The sequence below is a fragment of the Aplidium turbinatum genome, chromosome 3 (genome assembly GCF_918807975.1).
Source record: "Aplidium turbinatum chromosome 3, kaAplTurb1.1, whole genome shotgun sequence".
Classification (NCBI taxonomy): Eukaryota; Metazoa; Chordata; class Ascidiacea; order Aplousobranchia; family Polyclinidae; genus Aplidium; species Aplidium turbinatum.
Window position 1 is genome coordinate 1,242,712 of NC_137474.1, and position 27,886 is coordinate 1,270,597.

The following is a 27,886-nucleotide window of genomic DNA, read 5'->3' on the forward strand; positions in this document are numbered from 1 at the left end:
GAACCACTCAAACAGTAATTCCATGATAAGGAAATTGATACGGTACAGTAACAATAATCTGGAAAAACTATGGTAATAATCTGGAATGCTTAACACTTGTTTGAAGTATTTATAGCGTCTTTAGATTAGAAAAAATGCTTTGCAACTGTAGCAAAATATTCAAATATGAGAATTGAAGCAGAATTCATCACCTGATAACAGCAACTTGTTTGAAACGAGATTAAGAAGTGAAACCTAAGTTCATACTGCAGCAAATTAACTTCCTTCCACATTGGTACAACTCGTGCACCGCGCAGACATTGCATCAACATAACAAGGAACGATTGGCTTTTTAGCCAAGTCCAAATTAGCAAATGCAGGAGTTAAAAATGATCGTCCAACCATCTGTGAAAGTAGATTAAATGCCCAAAGCAGAGTAATTAAAAATGTTTGAATCCAGATATTTAATGAGGTAGTTCTCTTTCACATTGATCTAACGTGCGCTGACATTAAATCAATGTCAAAAGTGACAGCTGCTGACAAGATTTTTTGATGCAATGTATGGACTTGGACCAAAGTTCAAATTAAAACTCGAAGTAAGTCTAGGGCACATTATCAAGAGAACTGTCCAAAGAGCAGTTCCACATATAATTAAAGTTTACAAAGTTCAAAATAATTTCCGTACGGTAGCGATTACGATTTGTTGGCCATTTTTGTTTTTAAGCATGTGGACTTCAATGATGCAGATATTATTACATTGAAAATAGTGGAGAATTACCACCGGGTCTCTACAATCTTAACAAGAGTTACCTAGACATGTACTGGCAGTTTAGAGAGTGAAGTCTCCTACTGTGGATGTATGAAAACATTATCATAAATTTTAAACACGACTTCTTTTACTACAAAAGTGATTTCAAAAATACTTTCAACAAGCAAATGAACAATAGATTGAGTTTTTTTGGCAGCATGATCGTTGCCTACTTCACAATCTAGATATTAATAATCTGTTTTAGCCAGGCTAAACAAGATTGTTAATATCTAGATTGTGAAATAAGCAAATTGACCACTGTTGCATAGTTTACATTTTGTTTTTTATCATTTGTAGCAGCCATGTTGTGTGATGGTTGAAAAAGTTTTGTTAATTTAACCAAGGCTGGACTAGTCTGCAGGTGCAGTAATGATAAAACTGCAGAACAATCACCAGTTGGAAGTGGTGCTTGTGCTCCTACTTTGGTACATCCATGTTGAGTCGACAACAGTGGCAAAAAACCCAAATGTGGTAAGTGCCCAACACTAACTGTGCTTTCATAACAACAAAATATATGCTTTGAATTATGTGGTTATCATTAAGCACTACTGTACCATAATTGCTTTGTTTAACCGCATTTTGAGTGTGTGGCCTAATCTACAAGAAAGTTATGCCCTGGCCAAAGCTTGCAACATGTTTTTAAAAGTTTGCGGGCTATCATAACTTTGATGTCAAAAACTAAAATATTTTTAAAAAAATTTCTCTTGATTTCACATCTAAGTAAGGTATTTGTAAACGAATTTTATTTAACAAAATAATTTGTACTTAAATCTTTCCTAGCAATTTCTTGAGACTTGCTGTGTTGACTTTATAGAGCAAATCTTTCTACAATCAATGTTGGTACGGTACACTGATCTTTGCAAATCTTGATCACATAATTTTACTTTGAGATAAATCACATTAATCTTGCTGGTTTTTGACTAAATTTGCTAATTTTTTCAGAAACCTATCATAATGCATATGCTTATATCTATGGTTGCGATCATAATGCACTTATACTGTTATGGTTTCCAGTAAGTTGCTCAAATGATGCAAACCAATTCTTGCCATCCAGTTTTATTTGAAATTTAGCTTTCCAATGCTTAGGGTTTTGAATCGGCATAATCAAGAACAAATAAGAAGTCTTATTTGACTGTAAGACATGTACATCTAAGACAGTACATCTACTATGTTATAATCAGTATATACCCACTTGCATGTCTTTTAATGATTTTTTATTTCAGAAACATATTGTCGGTAATATCGTTAAAGGGGAAGCTCCAATCCATGGAAAGAATATCAATATGGGTTATCACAGTTCTAACAGTATGATACGTCTTTTGTTTTTACAAACTAAAATCTGAAACCTACATTAAATATAGATATGCTATAAATAGCCTCAGAGGCTATAAATATAAGTGAAATATTGTTTGCTACTGTTCAAAACCCTAAACCAGTCTGTTTCACTCCTGCTTGGATCTCTAGAGGGTTGTTATTAAAAGAGAATGAAATATGTAATGAAGTTTATTTATTTCAATTTCACCATCGTATTTACATTATTCAAGTTGTTTTACTAAATATATATGATACAATAATTTATTCTTGAATTTTTTTTTTGCTCATTTTAAAGTTTTATTTCATTGTTTTAAAAACCTTTTTCAACATTTTATATGACTTAGTTGTAAGGATCAAAAAATCTTTTATAAACAATGTATATATATATGCTATGTTGTGGAATGTTTTTAGAAAATACCATGAAAAATATCCCATCGCTGCAATCAAGAAGTTTATCGAACATGAAACATCACATGGAACGAAAGGTGAACCAAGCTCAATTGAAGGCAAGTGATTGTTGCATTGTTTCTTAATACAAGTTGATAATGACAAAGCTTCTGCTTGGACAAGTGAAGCTTCTGCTGAATCTTTCTGTTGGTGGTTTTTGTAGTTTGTGGTTTAGTCACAGAAATGGTTGTGGGAGGTTTTCACTTATCAATCAAAAAATAAAATGCTGTCATCGAAATATTGTTCTGCACAATTACGTCGTTTGCAAAAACTTTAGAAGTAAATTTGGTATCTCCAACTGTTAGCTTGTTTGCTACCACCTTCAATATGCAGTGGATTGATCGCACAGGTGAACACCAGCAAAACCTTATCTGCAAAAGAGAAAGATTTTAAGCTTCATGTCCTAGAAATGTTCCTTGAAGAAGTCCGAGAGAGTGAGAAAGACATGGTGGATGCAGAGGAGTGTAAGTACTTTGCAGCGCCCTCCCTTTTGTTGACTTCCTTAGCAAGCTACTTAACATGGATTGTTATTGTTTTTATCAACATCTCAAGTATCCTTGTGTTTATCAGAGGTTTGGTGAAGGAGATCCTGCTTTCTCATGCCACAAACATATTGTATTAAGCAGATTTACTTACTTACGTGTTGTACTTTCTACTTACTCATGTTATATTTTGTGTGGCTTGTAGTTGTCTGTTGCAGACCTTTGGAGGCTGTGGCAAAGAGTAATTGTAGGACGTTTTGGTGCTTACTGTACGATGCATCGATTTCAGCGTTGCGGAAATCCTTGACCGTTGACTTCTGGAATGCAAGCACATTGAAGGAAAACAGCCGAAAACGGTTGGAAGCCCTTCAACTGGCAACTCTGAAGGAACAGAAAAGTTTCAACAGGCATGTTGTTTGCTTAGTCTGTAGAGTGTAGACAGTAATTATTATTCAAAAGTTCAAGGTACGCAAATCGTAGCATGAGGAACAAGTTGCCAAACCAAACCATGAGATGGGAACTTCCTTTGACATACAAGGGAAAAGTATGATAGCCATGAATGTCCGATTTGTCATGAAGGAAATTTTGTGGTGCAGTGATTACGTCCGGCATGTGATGACGAATCGTTGACTCGCATGTTTGTCATTTATAAGACTTTCAAACACCAACTAGCACAGAAATGATGTTTTTTTACATGTTTGTGTAATTGTGTGTATCCAAGTTCATTGTTAAAAAGTTTGTACTGATTTGTAATTAACCTTCCCCTCAGGATGCACGACTTTGAACAGCAGATGAAGAAGTATGCGGATGACATGAACCACACATCCTGGATGGGAGAGATCATTAAAGATTTGGAGCATGCTGCTGATAGGCTGGAGAACAGAGTTGGAGAACATGAACTTTCAGAGAAGGACATTCAAGTAATGATGATGTTGCCTCAAATAGCAAACAGAATATAATCATTTACAGTACTTTAATTTTTTAGATGACATAAGCATTGATTACACTTCTATTTTATACCTGCCGATATTACGAATGTCTGTTGTTTTGTTTAAATGAATTAAGTTATTTTCCTGACGAGAGCAGAAAGTTTTTCCGAAAACGTTCTAGCAGAATGTTACCACCGTCTGTTCTTCAGTTGTGTTTGTACGTAACTCAATGTAGATCGCAATTAATTTCAATCATTTATTTTATACTTTTTTGAAATTTATAATGTCTTTGAGTTTTATGGCTCTGCTCCCTAGAGTCAGACAAAAGATCTTAAACAACCGATCTAGGCGGTCATACGTACTAAACCTTATAGCGTTTGCTATGTTTCTCCGTACTTAGCGTGCAGCTTTTGCGTTTATTGCAGGTGACACTTTTTGTCGTCCTGGACACGTTCCTGAAGGAGAATTGCATCAAACCCATTGTTTAAAGATTTGTGTCTGGTTGTTAATTTCTTGCCCGGACTAGTACAACCTGTAATTTATATGGAGTCAAATTATTCAAAACTGTCTTGAGTTGGGAACAAGGTTTCACTTCTTGGGAAAAGATAAAAGATGGCGAAGTTGATTTGTGGTTATACATTTCTCCTAGTTTGGCCACAGAGCCCGCATCGAAGCAGTCCTCCACGTCAAGGAAGGAATCGGGGACGGAAAGGAAGAGGAGAAGAACTTATACAATAAGGATGATGCAGACGTTTCGGAAGATGACAGACTTGATGTGCTCATCGACTCGAAATCAAACAAGTTCATCCTCACTCGGTAAGAAGATGGTTGTTACACCACCGGGAGTGTCAATTAAATTCAAAAAAATAGTTTTCTTCTTCCAAGCATGAATTGCAGACGCAACCATGAGAAATCGGATGCTTTTTTAGCCCCAACTTGTTCGTATCGTGCTTGCCACCATGGTTACAAACTTTATGTAGTTGTGATATATTCCTGGCTAGATTTTAGTTGACATGGTTGACGCGGCGCACCCCCCTGCTCTTATCTGTGTTTTTTAATTTTTATTTTTTCATTTTCATTTCATATCTGTTTCAAATTTACACCAATGTAGCTCCTTTGCTACGCAGCATGCTACAACAACGCCTGAGGTTTAGGGTCCTATAATAATCGTACAGTGTTGTCATCGGAAGAATGCAACAATGTCATTAAGCTTCGTGAAAACGACACCTTACCAATCATGTTTCCGAATGTGGCAATCCTAATGCGATTGTACTTGACATTACCATGCACGTCTTGCGAGGCCGAACGTTCGTTCAGCACACTCAGACGGATCAAGACGCATTTGAGGTCAACAATGACCCAAACTAGGCTAAATCACGTACGTGTGCTTATCGTACACAAAGAAAAAATCGATTGTCTCGACAGAGAAAAGGTGATCGCAGAATTTATTGCGAAAACATCAGTTCGAAAAAATACGTTTTGTGGTTGAATTGTTGTATGTTAGTTTATTTTGCTGTTTTCAGTTCTTTCGTTGGGATGTTTAGGCGTGTGATATTCTGATACACTGCACCTCCGGTAATTTCTAAAACTCTACCCCTATGGTTCATCGCAATGCTGACGTTTTGTGCAACGCACCAGCCGTCGCCATCTGCGCATAACCGTGAAGCTGGTTTAAGGTGTTTGGAACGAAACCTTGCTGCAAAGTTTGTCTTGATTCAATTTCTACTAATTACAATTCTAGTTTGAAGCTGCAGCCATTTCGACGGCCTGCGTTCGAAACCCGCCCTACCACCATATTTGTGCGTCTCGACGGTTCACCGGAAGGCAACAATTGAAAGCGCTTCACAAACAAAAACACGACTTGATCCATTAAGACGTCATAGAGTGCGCTCGATGCTTCATCGGTCAGCAGTTTAGAGCTCGTAGCGACCTGTCTCACCATCTTCATTGTTGTTCAGACTGAAGGATCCGACCTCTCCAGTGATAGACCACTTCCTAGTGATGGACGTGATCATGATCTTCATGCTTTCCGTCCCGCTCGGTTATCTCTGCCAGGCGATCAGTCTACCGTCTCTATTTGGCTACATCTTGGCCGGCTTGATACTGGGCCCAGCCGGTTTAAACTGGATTGAGGAAATGGTTGGTGAAACTATTTGGTTATTGCTATTTGAAGAATGATTGATTGGTTTTAGCAACAGAGAAGTTTGTGAAGCTTTATAGGTTTTATTTCAAGACCTACTTCGATGCATCAAGATTCTAGCCTGATGTCAAACTACAGCAATATGTTTGCTGTTTTGCGAAACAAGGAAATTTGTGAGTAAAATCAACTTTAATCATAAAGCTTCAAATGTAGTAAAGAAAATGTCGTTTAAACTCAACCTCAAATCCTCAATCATCCGATTCATCACAAAAGTCATTGTTAGTTCTTATTGAAACGGAATCCGTTAAGATAGACCATTAAAAAAATATCACTGTTGTGAAATCGCGTTATTATTGTGTTACTATTATTGCTACTGTATTTCACATACTGTGCTTGTGTCTAGCTGATTGCTGCGTGACTCTGTTTACTCGATGAGTTGCCACTCACATTGTAGTGCAGTGGCGAGGAAGCGTTGCATGCTGTTTGGTATGAGCGCAACTTTAATAATCATTCTATTTTATGTTCCATATTATTAAGTTTGCAACCAGCTTGTTAAAGTCTAACGAAGGTTAACTGAAACCAGATGTGTTTTCTTACAATCACGTGTTGGTTGATTTAATTTAGATCATATGTTTACTGGAATTCATGGTATACCAGGGCTACTGCTATAATTACTGAACATTCTCCAGATTCAAGTTGAGACAATTGGAGAGCTGGGCGTGTTCATGATCATGTTTTGTGCTGGGTTAGAGTTTTCAGTTGAAAAGATCAGGAAGGTTTGGAGGGTTGCACTTCAAGCTCCTCTGTATACGACTCTCTTCATGGTCGCATTTGGTAAGAAGCATCCACAATTGTCAGCATGGTTGATTTGTGGAAGGTGGTCTGTAGGGGCATTGTTCCATGTGGTCCTGTCGTTTTCATTGATAGATTTTTTCCTTGTTAATCTTTACTTCCCATAATTTATCTTCCCCGGTTGATTTTGATGAACACTTAAAAAGTTAAGAAAATTATCAGGAATTATCTTGATACATGCTAGACTAGAGTGAAACTTTCTTGCTTTAATTGGTTGATTGATTGAATCTTTATCCTCGGACTGACAAAGCTTTGATAGGTTATTCCTGGTAGCTTCGCATACTTGTAGAGGCTTTTGACGGAGGACCGGTTACCGAGATTGGCAGAGTGAAGTTTCCGATTGTTGAAATGTTGTTGCCGGGGAATTATTCCATCCATTGGGTGCCGCTGAATGGAGAGCAGTCCTTAGCATGCGTTGCTCAAGCGCACACCCCGAGAGTCGAACCAGCGCCGCTTGATCTTTAAGCTTCTTCGTTCACGGAGTCACGCGCTAACTATCGGGGCGGATATGTTGCTATCGATGAGGATATGGAATCTGATTTCCACAAAGTATTTTCTGCCCAGGGTTGATACCATTGTCCTCGTGTTGACAATGAAAACGCCTTTAAGGTTGCATCAGATCTAAGCCAATAACATGAGGAGTAAGTGCTTCCCAGCAATCAAGTCGCTTCATTATTGCAAGGCCAGTAGATTCCATTCATTCGCATACAAGCTGCAGGGCATGTTGGAGGTGTCTATGGAACTATTCGAACAGACCTTGTACGTCAGAGTTGTCTCTTACTAAAAATGTTAACCCCTCCCCCTGCTGAACATTCCCCTGCATTGCAGGCCTCATTATCGGCGTCATAATAGATGCCCCAGCCGGGGAGTGCGCTTTTGTATCGGCCTGCTTGTCCCTTTCAAGCACCCCTCTCGTCACCAGGTTCCTGCAAGGTAACATTTCTTACGTTACTTCTGACGTTGTTCTGTAAAATTTGGGGTTCTGGTTCGATCCCTTAGTAAGGCAATTGTAATTTTTATTTCTATGATTAATCACTGCAATCTCCATGGCTGTTTGTACGACTCCAATCTTTCAAACTAACCACTTAGTTTCAAGATATCTTTGTTAGTTGAATGGTGTTTCACTTAGATTACTTTCACGTTTTACTACGTTCGTTAACGCAATATCTTCGTATATTTAAACGGTTATCTGATCACATTGCCTGGAAGATGTGAAGAGAACTCGATCCTTTCTGGAGAAGGTTTACTATAAGCATGTATTCAGCATGTGACTTTGTTTCATTCAAATTTTCAAAATGATGTTTTGGTATAAGTTTTTATGTTTTTCATCAACATCGAAATTTGGTTTTGTGCCCGCTATTTGGGGTGGCCGATTCTTGCAGCGATTACCTTCCCTCCTATTCTCCATCTCGTTCTATCCATCTCATCTTTCTTCAGTCCGACTTTGTCTGCCGCATTCTTCACCTGTGCTACCCATGTTTTTTTTAAAGTCTCTTTTTCATCCCATCCACCTTCAAAGTCAATGCCTTTCGAAAAAAAAACTTCCTTCCGTGTTAACATCCGGGATGTTGTTGTCACGTGTCTAGGTGGTGGCAAGTCCGAGAGCGGTTCTGGTGAATATTCGACCATCTTGTTGGCGATGCTGGTGGTCCAGGACGTACTGCTCAGCTTCATCATCGCCCTGTTGCCTGGACTCGCTGTGAGCAGGCCAGGAGAAAGGTAGGCGAGCGCAATTGTGTGTGTGGCTCATTTAAGCTGATGTCCCATCTGCAACACAAGGTTTTGTTCCCTGCCACTGCAGTTCACAATAGTAAAATAAAATAAATTTTACAAAGTTTACGTTTGGTTAAAAATTACAATAGAGAAGTGCAATTGCTTTTTTAGTGATTTGAGCTTTACATAATTTTTTATTTGCCAACAAAACAATTAAACTGAATTTTTATACCGGGTCATGGTTGCGTCATAATTAGCGCTTCAGCTTTCTTGCTGCTGTCATCTTTCAATCTTTATGGATGTGAGTTTATCTTTTACCTCCTCTTTATTATTAATGTTCCCCCGACTTCGCCGAGAGGCCACTAGAAGGTGGTCAAACTATGGTCCCCTCCTTCAAGACGCGACCATGATATGCCTCGGTTATGTAGCAGCAGAAAGGAATTATTCTACTGATGCACATTACCTGCTGGATCATCCAGCAGAAAGATGTACGCTGGTTGTTGTTGATATTTTTCGCCCAATTTTTTTTGTTTTATTGCCGTAGTAAAGCGTGGACTTTATCAATAAATCCGTTTGATGACGGCTGACTTGATGATCTTTTTTGGACTTTGCGCTCTCTCCTTTTCATTAAAGTACAAACTGTTTGGTTATTAAACCCTTCATGGTTTACAACTTAGATGTACTTTAATGTATGTTGACGATCTGCTGGATGAAAAAATAACTTTTGATTTATCAACTTTCGCCCTTTGTTGCCCAGATGGAGCGAGCAAGTCCTCCACACGTTCCTCATTGTGTCCAAGACCTTCCTCTCGCTCTCTCTCGTTGTCTTTGTGACGTCACTGTTAACACGCTACCTCATGCCTATCTTTGTCCGCCACATCGGTCACCAGACGAGGGAGATGCAGCTCCTTGGTGCGGTGAGTACACCGCTGATTGATTGGCCGCCAGTGGCGACAACAAGACAACAAAGGGTCTGGAGTCAAACAGCAGACCATTGGACTGGGAAGGTTTCAGGACTCGATCAAAGTTTTGTTGATTTCTGTCAGTTTCAAAATTTATTTTGTCATTGACAAGACGTTCTTGATCATATTGCCACCGTGACGTGTGTGGTGACTCCCAGGAGAATCAGACATAACCATATAAGGTCATAAACAGAAGAAAGTAAGCAGCACCAGAACACTCATGGTGTCAGGTTCCTTGTGTACTTTTGGTTTTATTTCTGCGAAACTGATATGTAATATTGTTTGCATATTAATTGGTCAAGAATGCCCACAACAACCCGGTCCACGCTTAAGTGTTTATCCTTGTTCAGCTGGCTGTGATGTGCGGCTTCCAGACGTTCACGAACTATCTTGGCGTCTCCATGGAGTTGGGATGCTTCATTGCTGGAGCAATGTTATCCTACTCGGTTCATCTGCCGGTGAGTGGGCTGTGTTGGCACTTGTACGCACCGCCTTGTGGCTGTTGTGACGACAGTGCATGGGATTGATACTGAACCTGGTGTCATTAAATTTGTTGTGATTGTGAATTAAACTTCCAGCGTTATGCTTGTACTAAAGCTAAAGTTACCAAAAAGTTACAGTTGAAGATTGAACTAAATCTAAAGTCACCCCAGTTAATACAAATTAACTTTTAACTGCATTTGTGTGTGGAGGAGGCAATAGACTTGCTTCGTAGTTCCATTAACATTGTACAAGTCTTTATTGCGCATCAAGTGAAAGCTGTGACCTCATAAATGTAAGTTCAATATACAAGAGGTACTAGAAGAGTAACTAACCTCTGAGAAAGTACAAGAATTTTGGGCACTTATTTTTCAACATTGTAACCGCACTGTCTGCATCGTCTTTGCTGGATTCATTTCCACTTGTCAATTGTGATGAAATAATGGATTGGTGCTCCAAGGATTATTTCATTTCAGGTCGTTGAGGAAAAAATCCTCGCTCTCCACGACTTCATGTGTGTCCTCTTCTTCGCATCCATCGGCTTCCACGTCTTCCCAACCTTCGTCTTCTTCGAGCTCTCTCTCCTCATCTCTCTCACAACTTTTGTGGTTGCAGGTAATTCCATCAATATTCGTGAAACATTTTACGATTTTTTTCGTTAAGTTTCATCAATTTGCTCCAAATTCTCAACAATTATAAAAGTTTCTGATACCATCTCTCCCCTGCGCCCCGGGTCCTGCACCCACAAACCGTCGTTTGCACGACTTGACAGGGATCGGGCCTCCTTCCCTCTGCTCCATAGAGGTTGAAATGCTTGTCAGTGGTCAGTTGTTGATAACGATCAATCTTATCAAAAAATAAAGAGCCCAAAATGTAGATCAAACTCCTCCCCAGCAAACAAACGTTTCGAAAACCAAACTATCTTCCAGTGCAAGTAAATCGTGACGCGACAATTTATCGAAAGACAATTTATCGAAAGACAATTTATCGAACGACAGTTTATCGAACGACAGTTAATCGAACGACAGTTAATCGAACGACAGTTTATCGAAACGACAGCTTATCGGACGACGAATCTCCCGAAACAAATTTTTAGGGTTAGTCGTTCGATTAATTTTCGTTCGATGTACAGTCGTTTCGTTAAACAGTGGTGTCGACATTTTGGGCTCTTTATTTTTTGATAGATTGATCAGGCGTTCCAACCATTTTGCTCGTAACGATTATCTTCTTTAGGAAAGTATCTGATCTGTCTATTTGTGCTCCGACTTGTTCTTCCTCCTCCTGCGAGAAAGCTCAAGTGGATCGTATCCTCCGGACTTGCTCAGGTATCGGAGTTCTCCTTCGTCCTTGGAAGCAGAGCCAAGCACTTCAAGATCATTTCGAGAGAGGTAAGTGATGACGCACGTCTGTTCGGGCGTTGTAGCGTGCGGTTGTAACTGAGGAAGCTCGGGTTGTTGGACGACTTGAGACTAGTTCTGCGGCGCCTCGACCAGGGATATCTAAAGAAGGGGATACGAAGGCTTGCAGCGATTGACTTATTTTTACGACACTACCAGGGAGGTAGTTTGTAGCGCATTGATGTCACGGTTTCTTTCTATCTCTTACCAGGAAAGAGACTTGGAAAGGTTCAATGACGTAGTTTAATGGGATATTACCGAAAGGCAGTCAATTAAATATCGAATATTTCTACTGGTGAAATGATAATGAAAATTCTTGAAGGACTTTAACGAACGGCTTCTCAAATAACTCTAATTTCGAACACAGTTTATATCAGCACCAATTATTCTCATCTACTTGTATTCAATTACTTCAACTCTCAATCAACAATAATCTCTGCACCTATTAGGCTACCAATCCACAACTCATAACACAACTCTCATAATCAACTCATAATAATCAAAATCATTTACCAAATTACACCACTATTTATAGCAGGTTGTTCGGTCTAGTAACTTCGAGAAGGTTACGTAATGTTACATCATAAGAACTCATTGTTCTGTCACGTTGCACTACACGTAAACAAGCAAGTTAAAGAAGCTTCTAGATCTGCACGTAGCAGTAGAACGATCTTGAAAATACGTTACATAATAAAGATTTCGCAATCAAAGGTCACTACAGGTCAGTAACCGATAATAACATATAACATAAGAATTCCACAATCAAAACAAAACGTTCGGTCAAGATACAAAGCAGCCCGTCGCGAGACCTTGCACATTGATTGTGACAATTGAACGCGCGGTTCTTTTTAAATTGCAGAAAGTTTTGTAGTGCAGCTGGTACAGTCAGCTACACAAGACAGTTAGCAAATGTTATGTAGAGCTTATTTAAAGAATACTTGTTTGAAAACACAGTTGAAAAGTAACCAGTAAGCTGTTTGTCTTAACAAACCTTTTGCAGTAGGAGAGATGTAAAGCAAGTATACGAGTAGTTGAATTATCAAGTAACCCTGACCATGCAGTGAATATCCTGGCCTGATGCTAATAACGCAATGCAAGTTATCATAACAAGATTTGTTAAATTACTATCGGTGCCAATTGTCATTTTACGATAAACAGAAACCCTTATTGTCAGACGTAATAAAAGCCTTCGTATCCCCTTCTTTAGATATCCCTGGCCTCGACCTACGTCGATCGAGCGTCCGCACTAAGCTCGGCCTCAATATGGGCATCTCTTGGAAGCATGAGGTGTCCAGGTTGTCTAAGGTGGTAGGCCTGTTTCTCCTTAGGCAACCTGTACATGCCTGTTTGAAGTCAATGGTGAAAATCCATCAAACTTGTTCGTGCAATTGGAGCATTTCAGACTTCTCTCGCTTTTAACGCGCTTTTGCGGTTTTGCTTCTAAATTATTTTACTTTAATAATTTGACGACCCGTGAGACACCCGCAAGAGGGCGTAGTACATGGCTAGCCTCACATCACGTGACTCATCACGTGGTTGCTTGACTGACAAAGGCGGAATTTGACATTTTGTTTCCCTTGATGACAAATTTATCTTTGATGTTTGAAATTGTATCTTTGTGTGTTACGGAATTGCGTCAAGTGAACCAAGGTAGGACGTTCCTCCAAGTCTAACAAGCTCTTCATCCTCCCATCCAGGTCTACCTCCTCCTCTTAAGTGTGTCCACCCTCAGTCTCCTCCTGGCTCCCTTGTTATGGAAACTATCGATCTGGAGATACCGGGTTCGAAACCTGCCCGAGCATTTCAGCTGATATAAGATTGTTTAGAAGATTTTAGGGTTGCCAGACGGAATATATTTTGGTGTGTACCGAAGCAGGCAACTTTAAGATGGAAACTTCTTTTCTTTGGATAGGAGATCAACTACAAGATATGCTAGTTCATCGTTCAAAGCTTGCATGGTTGTTTGAAAACAAGATTAGAAAATAGTTGATTGTCCCATCTGCGTTTCTACATAAATCATTAGGTGAATGAGTAAGTGAGCTTTGTTTGAATATCGAATAACCGGATTATATGTGGTTAAACAAAAACCTGCGAATTTATTGACACATCACATTAAACTGGTGTCATCGGTGCGTTGTTGAAACGTAATAAATTGCGTGTTTGTTTTTACACGGTGTTCTAACTGCAGTTTTTTTTACTTTTTATTACAAATTATACACCCCCCGCTGTTGATACACTTTCTGTACTGTAGACCAGAATTTTGAAAGAAATTATTTATTTAACTACTTTGATTCGCTGTAGCTGCTAGAGATTATATTCTTAGACAAGTTGTACGATCTGCTATGTTTTAAGTTGTTTTCTTTTGTTTTTGTTTTAAATTATCTTTTCCTGTTCCGTGGTGAGATTCAAGTGCTTTAAACAACCGGTCTTGTCCCTATAACATGCCACATTGATATAGACCGACCCTCTGATATAAACATAGTAACCGATACATACGGTTGTTTTTGGAACCTTTAAAGTTCTGACAAGGGTTCGCACGAACTACATGTATCTCAACACTGTCTTGTATCCCACAATGTTGTTACATGTTGAACGGAATGCAAGTCTATTTGAATGTATAACGTCGGTTGCTACTGAGTAGTCGGGTGCCTACTGGACGCATGTTAGGTGAATTGTTACCTATCTGCCCAATTCCCAGCATTTTATTGTTTCAAACCCAATTGAATCAAATACTTTTCATGGTTTACATGGAGCTGCCGATCACCAAATGTTTCAGGCACAAACTGAGAAGCTCTTTTGAACCTGTTGGAATTGAGCTAAATTGAAGAGTTTCAACACCACAGAATAACCTTCGTTCCATTCCCCAACTTGTACGTTACTTCCATGGTTGGCGTCAGTTGACCTGCGTTGCTTTAATTATTCGATTCCATCAACGGTTGCTGTTGATGTTCTTGCTGATTTATATTTCACACCATTTTGAAAGAGATTGCTCGAATAGTTGATCTTCCTAATCAAGGATCGCCACTTCATTGGCTGCTTGCTCATCACTGTGTAACTCAAGTCCCAGACAACACAACCCGTCACTTTTACATTGCAGACGTTGAATCAATGCGAAAATAACGGATTTTGCTGTCTGGGAAACAGCCCCCGAGTGTCTAACTTGTCTCACAATAATTTCTTTTGCATTGACAGGGAAGTTATTTCTCTATTTGCAGCCTGGTTCTGCGCTAGTGTTGTCATCGAAAACAAAGTTGTTAGAGCCACAAGCGAGCCGGGCTGCAACTTTCCCCAAAAGGTACCACAAATAATTCCCTACTTGAAATTTGACCAATCAGAGTCGCGCTGATCAGTAGGTTAGGCAGTAGGCACTTGGCAGTTGGCAATTACAGAAGAAAAAGCACCACTAGCAGTGGTGAGAATCAAACCCACATCAATGAAATTACTATCATCGCCCTAACCCTCTGCGCTAAGTCAGCCGATGCCAAATTGATGACTTAATTTAGCTACTATTTGCGTTTTTTCTTATAGTACCTTTTGGAAATTTGCAGCCGGGCAACTGCGGTTCAAAATCTTACCGAGTTGTCACAAAAAGATTATGACGTCATACAGCAAAGAAAGTGCATGACTTGCTTTCAATCCCTAGTTATATTCTTGTGTATCGTTTCTGTGGAGTAAAACTATTTTTATTCTGGTGCTGCTTATTAAAATTATATGATTGCAATGCTGTCATTTGCTCCTTTACACTGGCAGCCACGCACCGAGCGTAGGCTGTTGTGACGTAGTGCATACTTCACAGTGGAGTGAATGTGCAAGAGAAGTTTTGTGTCCAAATAGCTCTTTAAGGTAAACGTCGATCGTTGAGAGAGCGTTTGCGATCAATTTGTTTCTTCCACGTTAAGTTAGTAGTCGGGTACATGGTGGTACCTGACTTAAAGTGTTTTCGTTGCAGGGTTAAGAACCATGCGTTAAAATGTGATCAAACGTTTGAAACAGTGTCAAGATAAACACCACTTAGAATCAACACACCAACGTGTATGTGATGACTTGGTAGTTAAAAAAAAAAATTCCAAATGAGAATGCCCATGGAATGAAGAATTTAAAAGAATAGAGGTGGAATGTAACTCTTATGATTGCATCACGTGATGCCCCCCCCCCCCCCCCCCCCGATTGTTCCTCGACCTGACTTGACGCCTTCTCTCAGTTTGTTTTTCCTTTTTTTATTTTTCGTAAGTCACGGCGTTTGTCGAATAGTGACGGCGCGTGTCAAGCGGCGTCGCCGCCGAAAAAGGCAAAAATCGCAGCCCTGCATCACTTCTTTTTCTTGCACTCGATTTTTACTTGTAAAGAAAACAAACCAAACTGAAATTAATTTTTGAAAATGTATTAAAAATGAAACGCTGTAGCCAGGATTCAGGAGGGTTCTCAAGGACCCAGGCCGGGATGCAAAATTTTTTTTCCCACAAACTTTTTGTTACTTCGCATGGAGTTTGTATTTATACCGTGTGAATGCAAACAGTTTTCGTTGGCGTGTTTGGTTCTGTGGTTTCGTCTTTTGCCTTATGTTCGTGAGGACATCGGTTCGACGCCCATCGAAATCAACTTTTTTTTTTTCTTTACATTAATTTTTGCGGTGCACAAAAGCTTTTCAAAAACAGTAAGGTTAGGGGTTAGGGTTAATTCTTAATCAATTTGGAAAATCTTACTTTTAGACTAGTGACCAGAATCAATTTATTTTCTCAACTTTTTTAAACTTGACTAGACTAGGTGTGTTTTCAGGCTACGTTTTTTTCAAGTTTAATGTTTAGATTTGGACCTGAAGGGCGAAAATCGGCTGCCGTGAGGGCTAAAATCGGTAAAAACAGTCACGCGCGCTGCTCCGCGGGTAACCAGTAATGGCTACACTTAAAAGTTACAGAAATATGCAAATGAGACAAAAAGTTCGTGGGAAAAAAATTCGCGGCCGGGATGATGTTAGGGGCACGTAGCATTTCCAAGGGGCGGAGATATTGAAGAAAGTACGCGTATTTGGATATACTGTAGAGCACGGATGGGCGGCTCCTGGGCCAAATGCGATTTGCGAAACGAAATTATGTGGCCCGCGGCAGGCTTTAAATTATGTGGCCCATGATCTAACACGGATACGCATATTTGAATTGGCAAGAATCAAGATGAAAGGTTGCACACCCCTGATATAGCACCTTCTTTTTAGAAGTGTTTGAGGATCTCATTGGTACCGGGCCCAAATTAACCTCTCAACGGCCCTGGCTGTAGCTCGGGAGGTCATCAAAAAAGCGACTTGTTTCAAAGCTTGTTTCCACCTTGGTGAGGCTCAACTGTGATAATCTTCGTCTTTAAACTGAGAACATATGAAAAAGCTTCTTTGAAAACTTAATCCTGGCAGTTTCACCTTGATCTTGAAATGTCTAAAACTTAGGCAAGTAATCAACCTTCGGTTACCAAATGTCTTCTAACTCCGCGTTCATTTCAAATTTGTTCAAAGAACTTTGGGTCAAAGATGTTGAACAACTGAACATTTTTTGATTTTAACACTTGGCTCAAAAATTTTGGTTGAAAAATGACATCAAGAAATGAATGACACAGAAATGAACGACTCCTGCTGCAGGGCAAATCCAAGTGGAGTGGAAGCGGTTTGGAAATTAACCGATTGATTATATTCGTCATCAACAAAGTTGCTTTTTGAGTACACTGCCTCATAGATTGCACAATTACGTCATCGCGTGATAATTATGAAATTGAATATTACATTATTACGTCACTATCTGCACCCGACCCGACGTGACCAACAAAATCAATATTTCTTAAAACTTTAATCTTTCACTCCAAAAACTAAAAACTGCCGCAATCCGATAAAGCATCAGCTTAATCTTAGCAGTGATTCTGCAAAGAATGTTTTTCAAACGAAAATTTTCGAAACAAAAAACAAACTTTTTTCAAAGTAATCCTTGTAACCATGATAACCGTTTGCTTCAGATAAGCTTTGCTTTCTCTTTGCTACTTGTCGGTTTGTTGTCATTAGTCGAATTCAGGGCTCACCACGTGGAGGTTGACAACTTGGTTGCATGGTTGCATGACAGCTTGGTTGCATAATACGCCGATATGTGTCTGCGGAGCGGCAGAACAAACAATGCAACACATACTCCACGAATGTTCCATCTTACGGCCCCCAAGTGGAATCATTGGTATTCGACAACTGGACCCAACTTAACTACCGTATCATGGCTGCACGAGGAGGCATTGCCAATCTAAGCTACTACAAGTCAAACGAGAGAAGAAGAAGAACCATGGTAACCCAGAGAAGGAGAAATCGACGCCTGGCCAGAAATTGTTGGCAGATTTGGTTGCTTCTGTGCATTTTTTCCTATTCGAAAGACCCTAATGGTCTCAGATTATTTGTAGTTCTATAATTTTATTCCCATTGTATGTTCAAATACTGTGGAATGTAGATGCTCAGTTTTTTTGTTGAATGCCAGGTTAATGATTTGAGAAGCTTGCCACAAACGGTCATTTATTTCATAATGTGAATTCCGAAAGGTGGCGTGCGGCAGCAAAGAAAAGAAAAACGTGAACAGATTGTTTAATTTTTGTTACAAGAAAATATATTTTAAAAACAATTTAAACAAACTTTATATTTGGTGCGATCTGTTTCAAGTAAGATCTTGTAAGAATTGGAAAAGCGCGTCCTTTTGTAATCCAAATATGACGTCGCAAACAATCCGCTTGATGTATGTGTGACATCACAATCCGAAGCCGACGTGACCTAGGTTCCGCTTGAATGCACTTTGAAGAAGGTGCTCTGGAGGCACAGCGCGGTAACCCGAGCTAGGTGGCCGGGGTCGACATGAGATTTCGATTATCTCGGTCGCTCGAGTTGTTTGAGCGATCGCCACTTGACGCTAGAAACGATTTCGACCGGGAAGCTGACATTGATGTGAAGCAGGGTTGCCAGATGCTGTTAGCATAAACTTGCCCAGCCACAAAGATTACCGAACGTAATTTGTTTAAATAATGATCGTAAACTCAGTTCGTGTTGATCAATTAAGCTCAGGTTGTTGCAGAGCAAAAGCGTTTTGCAAGAAATTCATCAGAAAATTGTCAGAATGATCAAGATCTATTAGCCAGCGTTCACCAGACTCAGAGGTGAATGTGTTTACTTTGCAGCTTACAGGTAAGGCAGGTTTATCCAATCAATCACTGGGCTGTGCTTGAAGTGCGATTCTTGCAAAAGTTGATCAATGTAACCTAAACAGCCATTTATCAGGATAACAGAAACAAACGGTATTCGATAGAGCTAAACACGTCAACCTTGCTTGAGGCTATTGGCTAGAGTGCTAGACTGTCTGTGTTAATCTATATCTTTAAAAAGAACTGAATGTTCGATCTTAGCTTCAGCGAAAAAATGTTAAGCTCTAATTTATTAGCATCCCACGCAAGAGTTGAAACTGGCCATCCTGTTAATACTTTTTCATTGGAAAAAGTGCACGATTTTCAAGGTGACGCTTTATCAAAGATTCTTTTTGTTAATTGTGCTGCGGTCGACGAACTGCATTCAACCAACGCGAATGAATTGTGATGTGAGTTTCAACTTCCAATAATGTACACAAGGCCTGAGTCACTTGTCTAGACTTCTTGCCTAGACAAACTATTTGCCGGGCAAGCCAATTTGTAAAATGATTTTTAAGAGATGTTTTGTCAAACATAACCCAACCTTTCCAAAACTCACGCTAAATAGATTGCCCTTCAATAAAATAAGATGATGCTCTAACAAGCAGATCAGTTCTTTTTGCATCTAAAACCGTTGAATCGAAGTAAAAATAGATTGAATTGCTGGGGAGTGGAGGAGTCCAGTTTGAGCAAAAGAATGCAACGCTGGCAGACGTTTTAATTTACAACCGGAAACATTACAAGTGATCTGCTCACGAAAACTAATCGCAATCACAAAATTTTAAAACGTTTACACACATTTTTTCAGTAGAATGTTTTTATTGAATACATGTCGAATTTCCTGACTGTAAACTCGGTAAAGTTTTCTTGGTATAAACAATAAACATAGCTGAGAGGGAGAATGGTCTGTAAATCATTGTACCATAGCAAGCCACATGTAAAACCTGGATGCATTTCTGTTCATATGCTGCATGGGTGCATTAAAAATGCGTCGAATGGTCCCCTTGTTGGGCGATTTTTGCCGCCCAAAAACAAAGATAAACTAACAATTGGTGCTCCATGAGTTTTTCCCTAAAAATAAAGTTGAAGACGCCATTTTGTTTCGTTGCCATATCCATAGGCCATCTCCTTGAACTCTGCTCGTATCCCAGTCGGCGAAATCCGTCCTTTTTAACATTGATTCAACATCTGCGGACGTTGAATCCAAGTGAAAAGAACGGATTTAAGTTTATTGCGAGTACAATACTATTGCAGAGCCCAGGAATACGCAGAAACTTTCGAAACTCCCATATTTGTTAAATGGCAAAAATATCTTTCTCTTTTAACTATACGCGCGCGCGTATTCTCTCCATAAACTCATTGTCATCTCAAGAAGGCTCTTTTCATCGATACCAATTGTTACGTTCCGTTTTAGGCAAATACTCCATCTTCTATGTTTAATTGACCGAGCTTTCCCAACTACATTTTTGTGTTAAAATGTTCTTCGCGTGAACTTTTTGTTCTGCGCCACGCCAAAGGGCTCTGCCTTATACCATCTTTGAGCAATGGCTGGATGTTTGGGCTATTCTTTTTTGAAGAAAAAATGCTCATTTGTTCAAAGAGTGAAGTATTCGGGGTACAGCTGACTCAAGTGCATCTTCTCACCGCTAAGGAAGATGTACAACCTTAGCCCATTCTGCTGATGCTTTGTATCACAAATGACCATTTCAGCTGACTTTGGCACTTTTAGCAAAAGGCTTAAAGTTGCGGTGTTGAATATGTCAAGAGTACATCAATGTTTCTTCGTGCACTCAACAAACTTCTTTGAATTGTAAATAAATATGACAATGAGAGCCTTGCATCACCACAGATCATTCTTGCAGAGATCTAACTATGGTCGCAGAAGAAGATATCACCCAAAATCAGTAAAACCCCTCCTTATTGAATCAATGTAAGAAAAATGGATTTTGCAAGCTGAAAAAATGTTTGTGCTGTTCCAGCAACTCGAGCAGCGGACAAGCGCGCTCCTCCGTCACCATACAGGTCGACAAGTGATCTACAAACCTCCCATTTGCATGCGAGCAATGGGAAAGAGTCAAAATGACCCATTTTTCAGATTTTGGGTTCCCTTGTCGAAAAATGTAAAAACTTCGTTTTTAGCTGCAACTTTGTCCTGACTCTGCTACAAAGTTATGTTCATCACTGTACGCTGGCAGTGTTTGGCAGTGCTTTTGATGTAACATTTCATTGGTGCATGTTAGCAGGCTTATAGCCTTAATACTGTAATTATGGCCCAGTATCTCAGATAACAAATCAGTTCATTTTTTTATCAAATAAACGTAGGCAGACGTTGTGAAAAGAGACTGATATGCTGGCTGGGACGTAAACGTTGAATCGATGTAAAAATATGTTGATTTGCTGGCTGGGAGATTTGAGCAACCTTCAACAGATACAAGTTTTCTGTACGAGCTTCTGTTCAACAATCACTTGCGGTCGTCAGTTCTCCCACTTGGTCACGGTTGAGTGAGGATTCTTTTCTGCTTATCTTTCCCTCGCCAGACGCTGCGTGTTGTCGAAAAGCAATGTTAGCTGAAGCCACGTTAACAGCTGGATCGCTTTCATAACCTCATGAAACATGTTCAACCGGCGCCTTAAGTTTCACATTGCCAGTTTTGTGGGAACAAAACTTTCCAGTTTACGCTTCCAGTGCAAAATCAATACTTTGTCCAATGTTATTACTTTTACCTGCATGATGTCATATTAACTTCATTCTGAAATAGGAAGTTGACAATCGGATGTGTCTTTCGCAAGACAGTGACTTCTTTGCTGTTCAATTCCCGTGCATTTAGCATAAATCTTTAGCCACCGGTCATAAGCAACATATGGGTAGGTAGCCGGCCATAATGACACCAGATCACGTGTCCACACAGTTGGTTAAGTTTTTCGTATGTATTTCGAATGATTGGCAGACAATGTTCGCTCAGTTATTAAATGGATTGTGTTTAATTAGGTAGATAAGTTCATAAATTTTATTTTATTTTTTAAATTCTTCATCCCAAAAAACAAATGCTCCCAATAAGCTTCCTATATAATACATCCCAAAATAAAACGCTCGTCCTCAATAGGTTTCGAACTGATGTCATTCGATCGTCGTCCAATCGATCCTTCCATTCGGTTACGCAGCCGTAAATTGACAACAACACACAAAATTAAGGCGAAAAATTTTAATGAATGTTCATCATATGATCATAGTGGTTCATCGCTATTCTAATTGGATAATGTTCAAACACTCATCGAGGCAAGTTATGGCGGTGACGTGTTATTAAATCTGAATTTCAAACCACAATCTTATTACAATGTTCAGTTGCAATATTTGGATTGCTTACAAAAAAAGTTTTAACTTAAAATTTGAATTTGATTTGACTGCAAGAAAATTCCTCAAATGCAAAAAGCTTGAAAAACTTACAAATAATTTGCTTGCTGTTGGTCTTAGCCGGTTGGTCTCAGTTATTTTGAGAATTTTCTCCATTTTCAGTTTGATAAATATTTCATAAGCTTCATTCCGCTTGCATTTGTCCCGCATTGATATTTAATGAATTTCAAACAGCAGCTATTAATGTCGCCCGAGCCCGCTTTGTTACGTTATCTGCGACACAGCCTTGTACCAGGAGACGATGACGTCACTGTAGGTTAGGTTAATTTCGCCGGAATGTTCAACCTCAGAGAAGCGCATCTAAAGTGGCCGCCATGTTTGTTTCTCGATGCTCCTTCTGCGATGCCTTATGATTTTGTTTGAACTGTTCAGTTAAATGGTACCAAAGATTAGTTGTCAAGTGTAATTTGGGAAACGTCATGAATCTGGAGTAGTAAGGTTAGGGTTAGGGTGGTAAAATGATGGAACCTCGGCCCAGAGTCTTAACTTTTTTACGCCACTTATCCCTTCTTGATTACCGGTATCTGAAACCTTTTCCACACATTTTGGGTTAAGAACTTATGCATGGAGTATTTACCCCACATGAGAAACCTAGTTAAAATTCCCTGGTCGACTAGCTGATGACTCAACAATACACTTAGGTCTTTTTATAGATGACTCGGCAAAATACTTTGGTCTTTCGGAGATGGGTGACCTTTCAACCCGACGTCGCGCTGATAGGCAAGCGAGCATTATTATCACACGCACCTTGCAAACTTCGACTGGATTAAAGAATCTTTGCAGATATATCAACTGAAATTCGTAGTTGCTCAGTCAATGATAGCATTTGGCATCCAGTAAGTGAAAGAAATAGCTGCCACTCAAAAGGAATAATTCACAGACTATAACTGGGGAAAATATCAGCTCAAAACCTCGGTAAGTATGCGAAACTGCCAGGATTAAGCTCTCGAAGAAGCTTTTCCAGTCCGAGGATAAACATTTTCATAATCAATCAAAAACAACATCGTATTTGTTAAATTTAGAACGTTTTTGGAATATTTCTAAGGTAAACGACCAATTGTGAGCTCACAATAACATCATTACTCAATTGTAGTTACTTGAAAACAAAAAGATGAAGCTGATCGTGTAGAGAAAATATTTACTGAAAGTAGAATTTTAAAACTTTCCTTTGGGGCATCTTTGCTTGTCATTTCTAGTTGTTTTTTGGTAGGTTTAATGTTTTGCATTAAAAGCCACCTCCAAGGTTTGTAAAATTAAACAGATACTTTGGTCTCAACATCGAGGGTTGGTTGTTGGCGCAACTCCGACTATCCTCAAGACAACGCCTCGGTCGCTTATGTGTGTGTCATATCAACGTGAAAGCAACGTAACACAATAGAAATGTGTTGATGCAGTATTACAGCTCTCAGTTGTACCTTTTCTGTTTTGCCTGCGTCAAATCTCTGCATCTTCATTCTCAGACCTTGACCTTGAGGTTCCTTCTAGTTCCTGTTTGTCTTGTTCTGTGGCTTCAGGACATTTGTTTTGAAATTTTCTGGCCAACTTATTTGGCCACGCTTCCTCAACGCTTAGAGATCTCTATAATGATACCATTTGAGATGACTTGTTGCGAGACGATATTTTATTCGATTCAATCCCGACATAATTCGTGTGGATTATAATTTATGTTCAATACGTGGCCTGCCTTTGTTTTTTGTCAGTTGTAGTTGCCATAGTAACATCTACGTCACATGATCTTTCATCACAATGCAATCATGCACAGCCAATCGTGAAAGCACTAAACCGGGAGGTTCCCAGTTTGACACCCATCGGAAGCATGCGATTTTATCTTCTCGAGACGCTTAGTGAGTTGCTTGAAAGGTAGATACGAAAGTTCTTTCTACAAACTACACATTGTCACACAGCAATTTGTATCTGATGACCTTATTCTATGGTATGGAAGAATGGACTCTCAATCGGTTTGTATTGATGTTAATTGTTCAAAATTTTTGTTGCGGCTTTCTCATAGGGATCAAGCTGCCGTTCACTTTGCTTTGATCAACTTTGCCATGTTTCACTTTGCTCCAAAGCGTTGATCAACTGCTCAATGAAACATCTTCAATGGCAGAAGTTTTGAGCCATCGCAGCCCTTTTGAGTGGTTCATTCATGCGTGATTGATTAATCCTGATTAGTGTCATTCAAGCTAGAAAGAGTTGCGTTAGTTACGTTACTTCTACGTATCCCAACGTCAAAGCGACGTTGAAAAGTTTTTTTGGCTTGAAGGTCTTGAGCAAACTTGTCTTCCTGATTCATTTATTGCGCGCCTTGTAACAATTGGAAATGTTTTGCAAATGTTCCAATAGTTGAATGTAGGAACGCTGTCCCGCATAGGAAAGCTTTGAATGAATCCAACAGATCCACAGGTTTGGGATGATGAAATATAACTACAACGTAAGATCTTTACCAGATCGGGTACGGATCTGACCAGATCTGGGCCAGATAAAGTAGCTGTATGGGTATAACTTAAAGTATAATGTTGAATGACGAATACAACCAACAAATGCTATTAATAGCACAAAAAGTGATGGATGCCAAACATATTACATCAACATTAGTTACTAGTTCAAATAGTGTATATGATTCTTATTTAAATAGCATATACGATTCTATTTGAATAAGTTCCTTCTCTTGATGGTATTGATGTGAAACGGGTTGTTAAGGTTTTTAGTGAACTAGTAACTAATTTTGAATGATGAATATATAATTTATAATACTTGCAAAGAATCCGTGATGTTTAATTGCCAAAACGTGAGACTTCTTTAAGTTTTCTCTTCATGGTATCTAAAAGATCACGTTTCATCCTCACACCGCATGTGAGGATAGCGACTAAACGCATCTTGAAAGTCTCCGGTTGTTCAATATTAAAGAATCTAAAAGTTGGGGCTTTACTTCTGAAGCCCGATTTAGGTCTGCAGCACTCTGTGCCGTCATAAAGGCGACTTTCCCTCGCATCCTTTCAAGTCAGCTTGGTCGAGTCGCCGCACACAAGTCGTTCCCGATCGTGATCTCATTAATCAAAAATAAACGATTTTCTATCGAACCATTTGCGCGCGTTAACGGAAACGTCATTTTGGGCTGAAGTTGCACTTTTCGCTATCTACATTTATAGAAAAAGTTTCGCTTGTAAAATCTTCTCGTTTGTTGCGTCACATTAACGTTTGTTGACGTTACAATAACAAAACGCGGCTGCTTCGGCATCTAGCTGTAATCGCCGCTCGGGAATCCGATTGCTTGCGGTGCCGCGTTGCTCTATCATTCGCGCTTGGCAAAGTTAGTAGCTGACTGCATTGTAGTGCTGTGCAAACCTGAGCTTGATCGCCGAAGCCATGAAGCTTTCTTGGGAAATGGATAAATTTATTGAAATTGGGCCGGAATTCTGTACAAGACTCGTCAGCGCCACATCCCTGGACCGTAAGTTGGTTTCAAAATTTATTTATTTCTGTTGATTGAACGAGCAACAACGTCACAGAGGAACGTTGTGACGTGAATTGGTGAATGATTTCGCGTTGTGCATTTCTTGTGATTGGATGCCCCTCATACGTCTTCTGCTGCAAGATATGCGAGTTTTGTTTTGGTAAAAACCAACTTTGTGCTGCAGGGACTAAAGTTTGGCAGGGAGTTTGTAAATTTTAATTCTATTATTATTGCGAGGAAAGAATTTCTTTGACAAACAACAACTGAGAAAACATTTCACATTCAATAATTATGACGTTATGTTTAAGAAATTAAAGTTTTGATCGTCAACTTTATGATGTTTATAAACATAACTTGCAAAGCAACCGTAACACGAATGGAGTTGTCTGAGCATTTTTTCTGACCCCCACAATGACTTTGCAATCTACTGCGTTCACATGAGGAGTTTGTGCAGTGGTGGCAATTCATCTGGTATCTTCCGATGGGCATTGGTTCGATACTTTGTGAAGGAGAGCCAATAAATTTATAAATGTCGCTGCTTATGTTCTTCAGTGCTCAAGGATTGTTAGAAACATTGAACTGGCATTGAAAGCAAAGACATTGATGCATCGGTAGACATCGGTTCGAAGCCCAGTCAAGTCATACCAAGCAATTTTTAAAAGTGGCTACTGAATTTTATTCCTTCTTGGCATTAGCAAGGTTGCGCTTCTGTGCGGTTGCACTGACATTGTCTGCTTTGTAAAGCGCTGAGATCACCGCAAATCAGCGATAAATGCAACATCATATAAAACATGTTACCGTTATTATTATGTATGAAACTAAAAAAGTTGTTGAAAAAAATAATTATCAAACCAACCGGCACCTCTCTATCTGCTCTGGGCAGCCACAATGATAATAGCAGAATGAATCTGTTCACCAGGCACTTAATTATAAAATAACTTCTTGCGTTGCTCTGATGACCACAGATTAGGTTAATACAACATGTTGAGAATGATAACAGCTTCAGTGAGCATGAGCGAGTTTAGCAAAGGGGCTAGAACAGGTAGAAAATGCCACTCCGCTATTTTTTGCCCAAGTTTCATTTGTCAAGTCTCGTGGATCAGCTGAGGTCGCTGACGAAAGCGCAGCAGTCATCTGATGATGACGGACAATGTCGATTTTGTGACGTTCCATTAGATCACAAAACCATGCCAAAAGTTTCAGAAGTTATGTTTTTTCACGTTATTTTAACGTTTGAACATGATCTATTCTAGAACATTCCACATTTCGACTCCCGCAAACCACTAGACCTGTTTAAATAGATGACGTCATGAAGAGAAGAGTACTCAAACACATGGAATTGCATTCAATCCAAACCCACATTGGAATGCTCCTGGTTGTTCATAGAACGTTTACGACTTATCCCAGACAGCAAAATCCGAAAAGGATTCGGCTATATGGGATTGGAGGTATTCGCTCCCATTATGTGCACACAAAAACAAAATATATAAAATGTAACACAACAACAAAAGTTTGAATGAGGTTGATGACCAGAGATTTAACATTAAAAGTTTGGTGACGACACAGAGGCAATAGAATGGTGAAAGCGATAGGCAGGTTCTATGTAAGTTATCATTATGATGATAATAATGATGATGTTGTTGCAAGCACAATGATGCTTTTTCACAATTCAAAATACATTGCAATTGCTTAATGATGCAACAAAGAAAAGAAGTAAAAAAAATATGTTTTTGACATAACATGCTTGGAATGAAATCAGTTCTGATTTTCAAATTGAGTCAGTCAAAGAAGAGTTGAAGTACGAAAGAAAATTATTGAAAGAGTTTAACTACAGTGTAATCCTGTGTGATTTAATATGCACTGCCGCCAAATCTACAGGTTAAAGTTGTTATTAATTACTGCAATTTGTCGCCTTCTAGTCATTAAACAATGTCTGGTGATGAATGCGATTTACCTTAAGCTCAGCACATGCAAAGCTACCAGACTACGCCGTAAAACGTTGAGCAGTAATTTTATGTGTTTCAATAATTCCTGGTTTGATTTTTGGGTCTCAGTTTCAGCATAAAATTAATTTTCACAGTGCACACAATAAACTGCATTTGAAGGGAATTTTTATAGAAGTTATCGCTCAACTCAAATTTTCGTGTCATTTACACAAAATGCCTGGAACTTGTAACGTAATCCGTGTTAGTGATGTCTTGGTGTTGGGTTGTTGTTATACTTCCCACCCTGTTACTCATAGACCTTTCGATATAATCCCCCAATGATCGTGTTTAGATGACAACACTTTGTTTTTATGACAAAACCATGGGATATTGAGACAACAATCACAGAT

At 39.3% G+C, this 27,886-nt stretch overlaps 2 protein-coding genes across 4 annotated transcripts in view; both read left to right on the forward strand.

Moving 5' to 3' along the window:
* Nucleotides 1-1,090: 1,090 nt before the first annotated feature.
* Nucleotides 1,091-15,224, forward strand: LOC145766464 (solute carrier family 9 member D1-like). The gene is made up of 16 exons (XM_082578181.1): nt 1,091-1,258; nt 2,011-2,092; nt 2,513-2,607; nt 2,898-3,012; nt 3,320-3,437; nt 3,800-3,950; nt 4,609-4,775; nt 5,918-6,098; nt 6,789-6,933; nt 7,780-7,884; nt 8,538-8,670; nt 9,422-9,581; nt 9,977-10,084; nt 10,583-10,721; nt 11,340-11,494; nt 13,201-15,224. The coding sequence occupies exons 1-16, from the start codon at nt 1,157-1,159 to the stop codon at nt 13,312-13,314; spliced, it is 2,070 nt and encodes a 689-aa protein (XP_082434307.1). The 5' UTR covers nt 1,091-1,156; the 3' UTR covers nt 13,315-15,224.
* Nucleotides 15,225-25,409: 10,185 nt separating this feature from the next.
* LOC145766893 (muscleblind-like protein 1) overlaps nt 25,410-27,886 on the forward strand; it is a 49,861-nt gene continuing 47,384 nt past the window's right edge. For all 3 annotated transcript variants that reach the window (XM_082578597.1, XM_082578598.1, XM_082578599.1), the window contains exon 1: nt 25,410-25,548. In XM_082578597.1, the coding sequence (XP_082434723.1) occupies nt 25,464-25,548 (85 nt within the window). In that variant the 5' untranslated portion in view covers nt 25,410-25,463. The remainder of the gene's footprint in view (nt 25,549-27,886) is intronic.

Bases quoted from the DNA above. Each gene is read 5' to 3' on its own strand.
- LOC145766464 (XM_082578181.1), top strand. From the start codon at position 1,157: ATGATAAAACTGCAGAACAATCACCAGTTGGAAGTGGTGCTTGTGCTC. The intron at 3,438-3,799 runs GCATGTTGTTTG...CCTTCCCCTCAG, and splicing joins GAACAGAAAAGTTTCAACAG to GATGCACGACTTTGAACAGC. The intron at 7,885-8,537 runs GTAACATTTCTT...TCACGTGTCTAG, and splicing joins CGTCACCAGGTTCCTGCAAG to GTGGTGGCAAGTCCGAGAGC.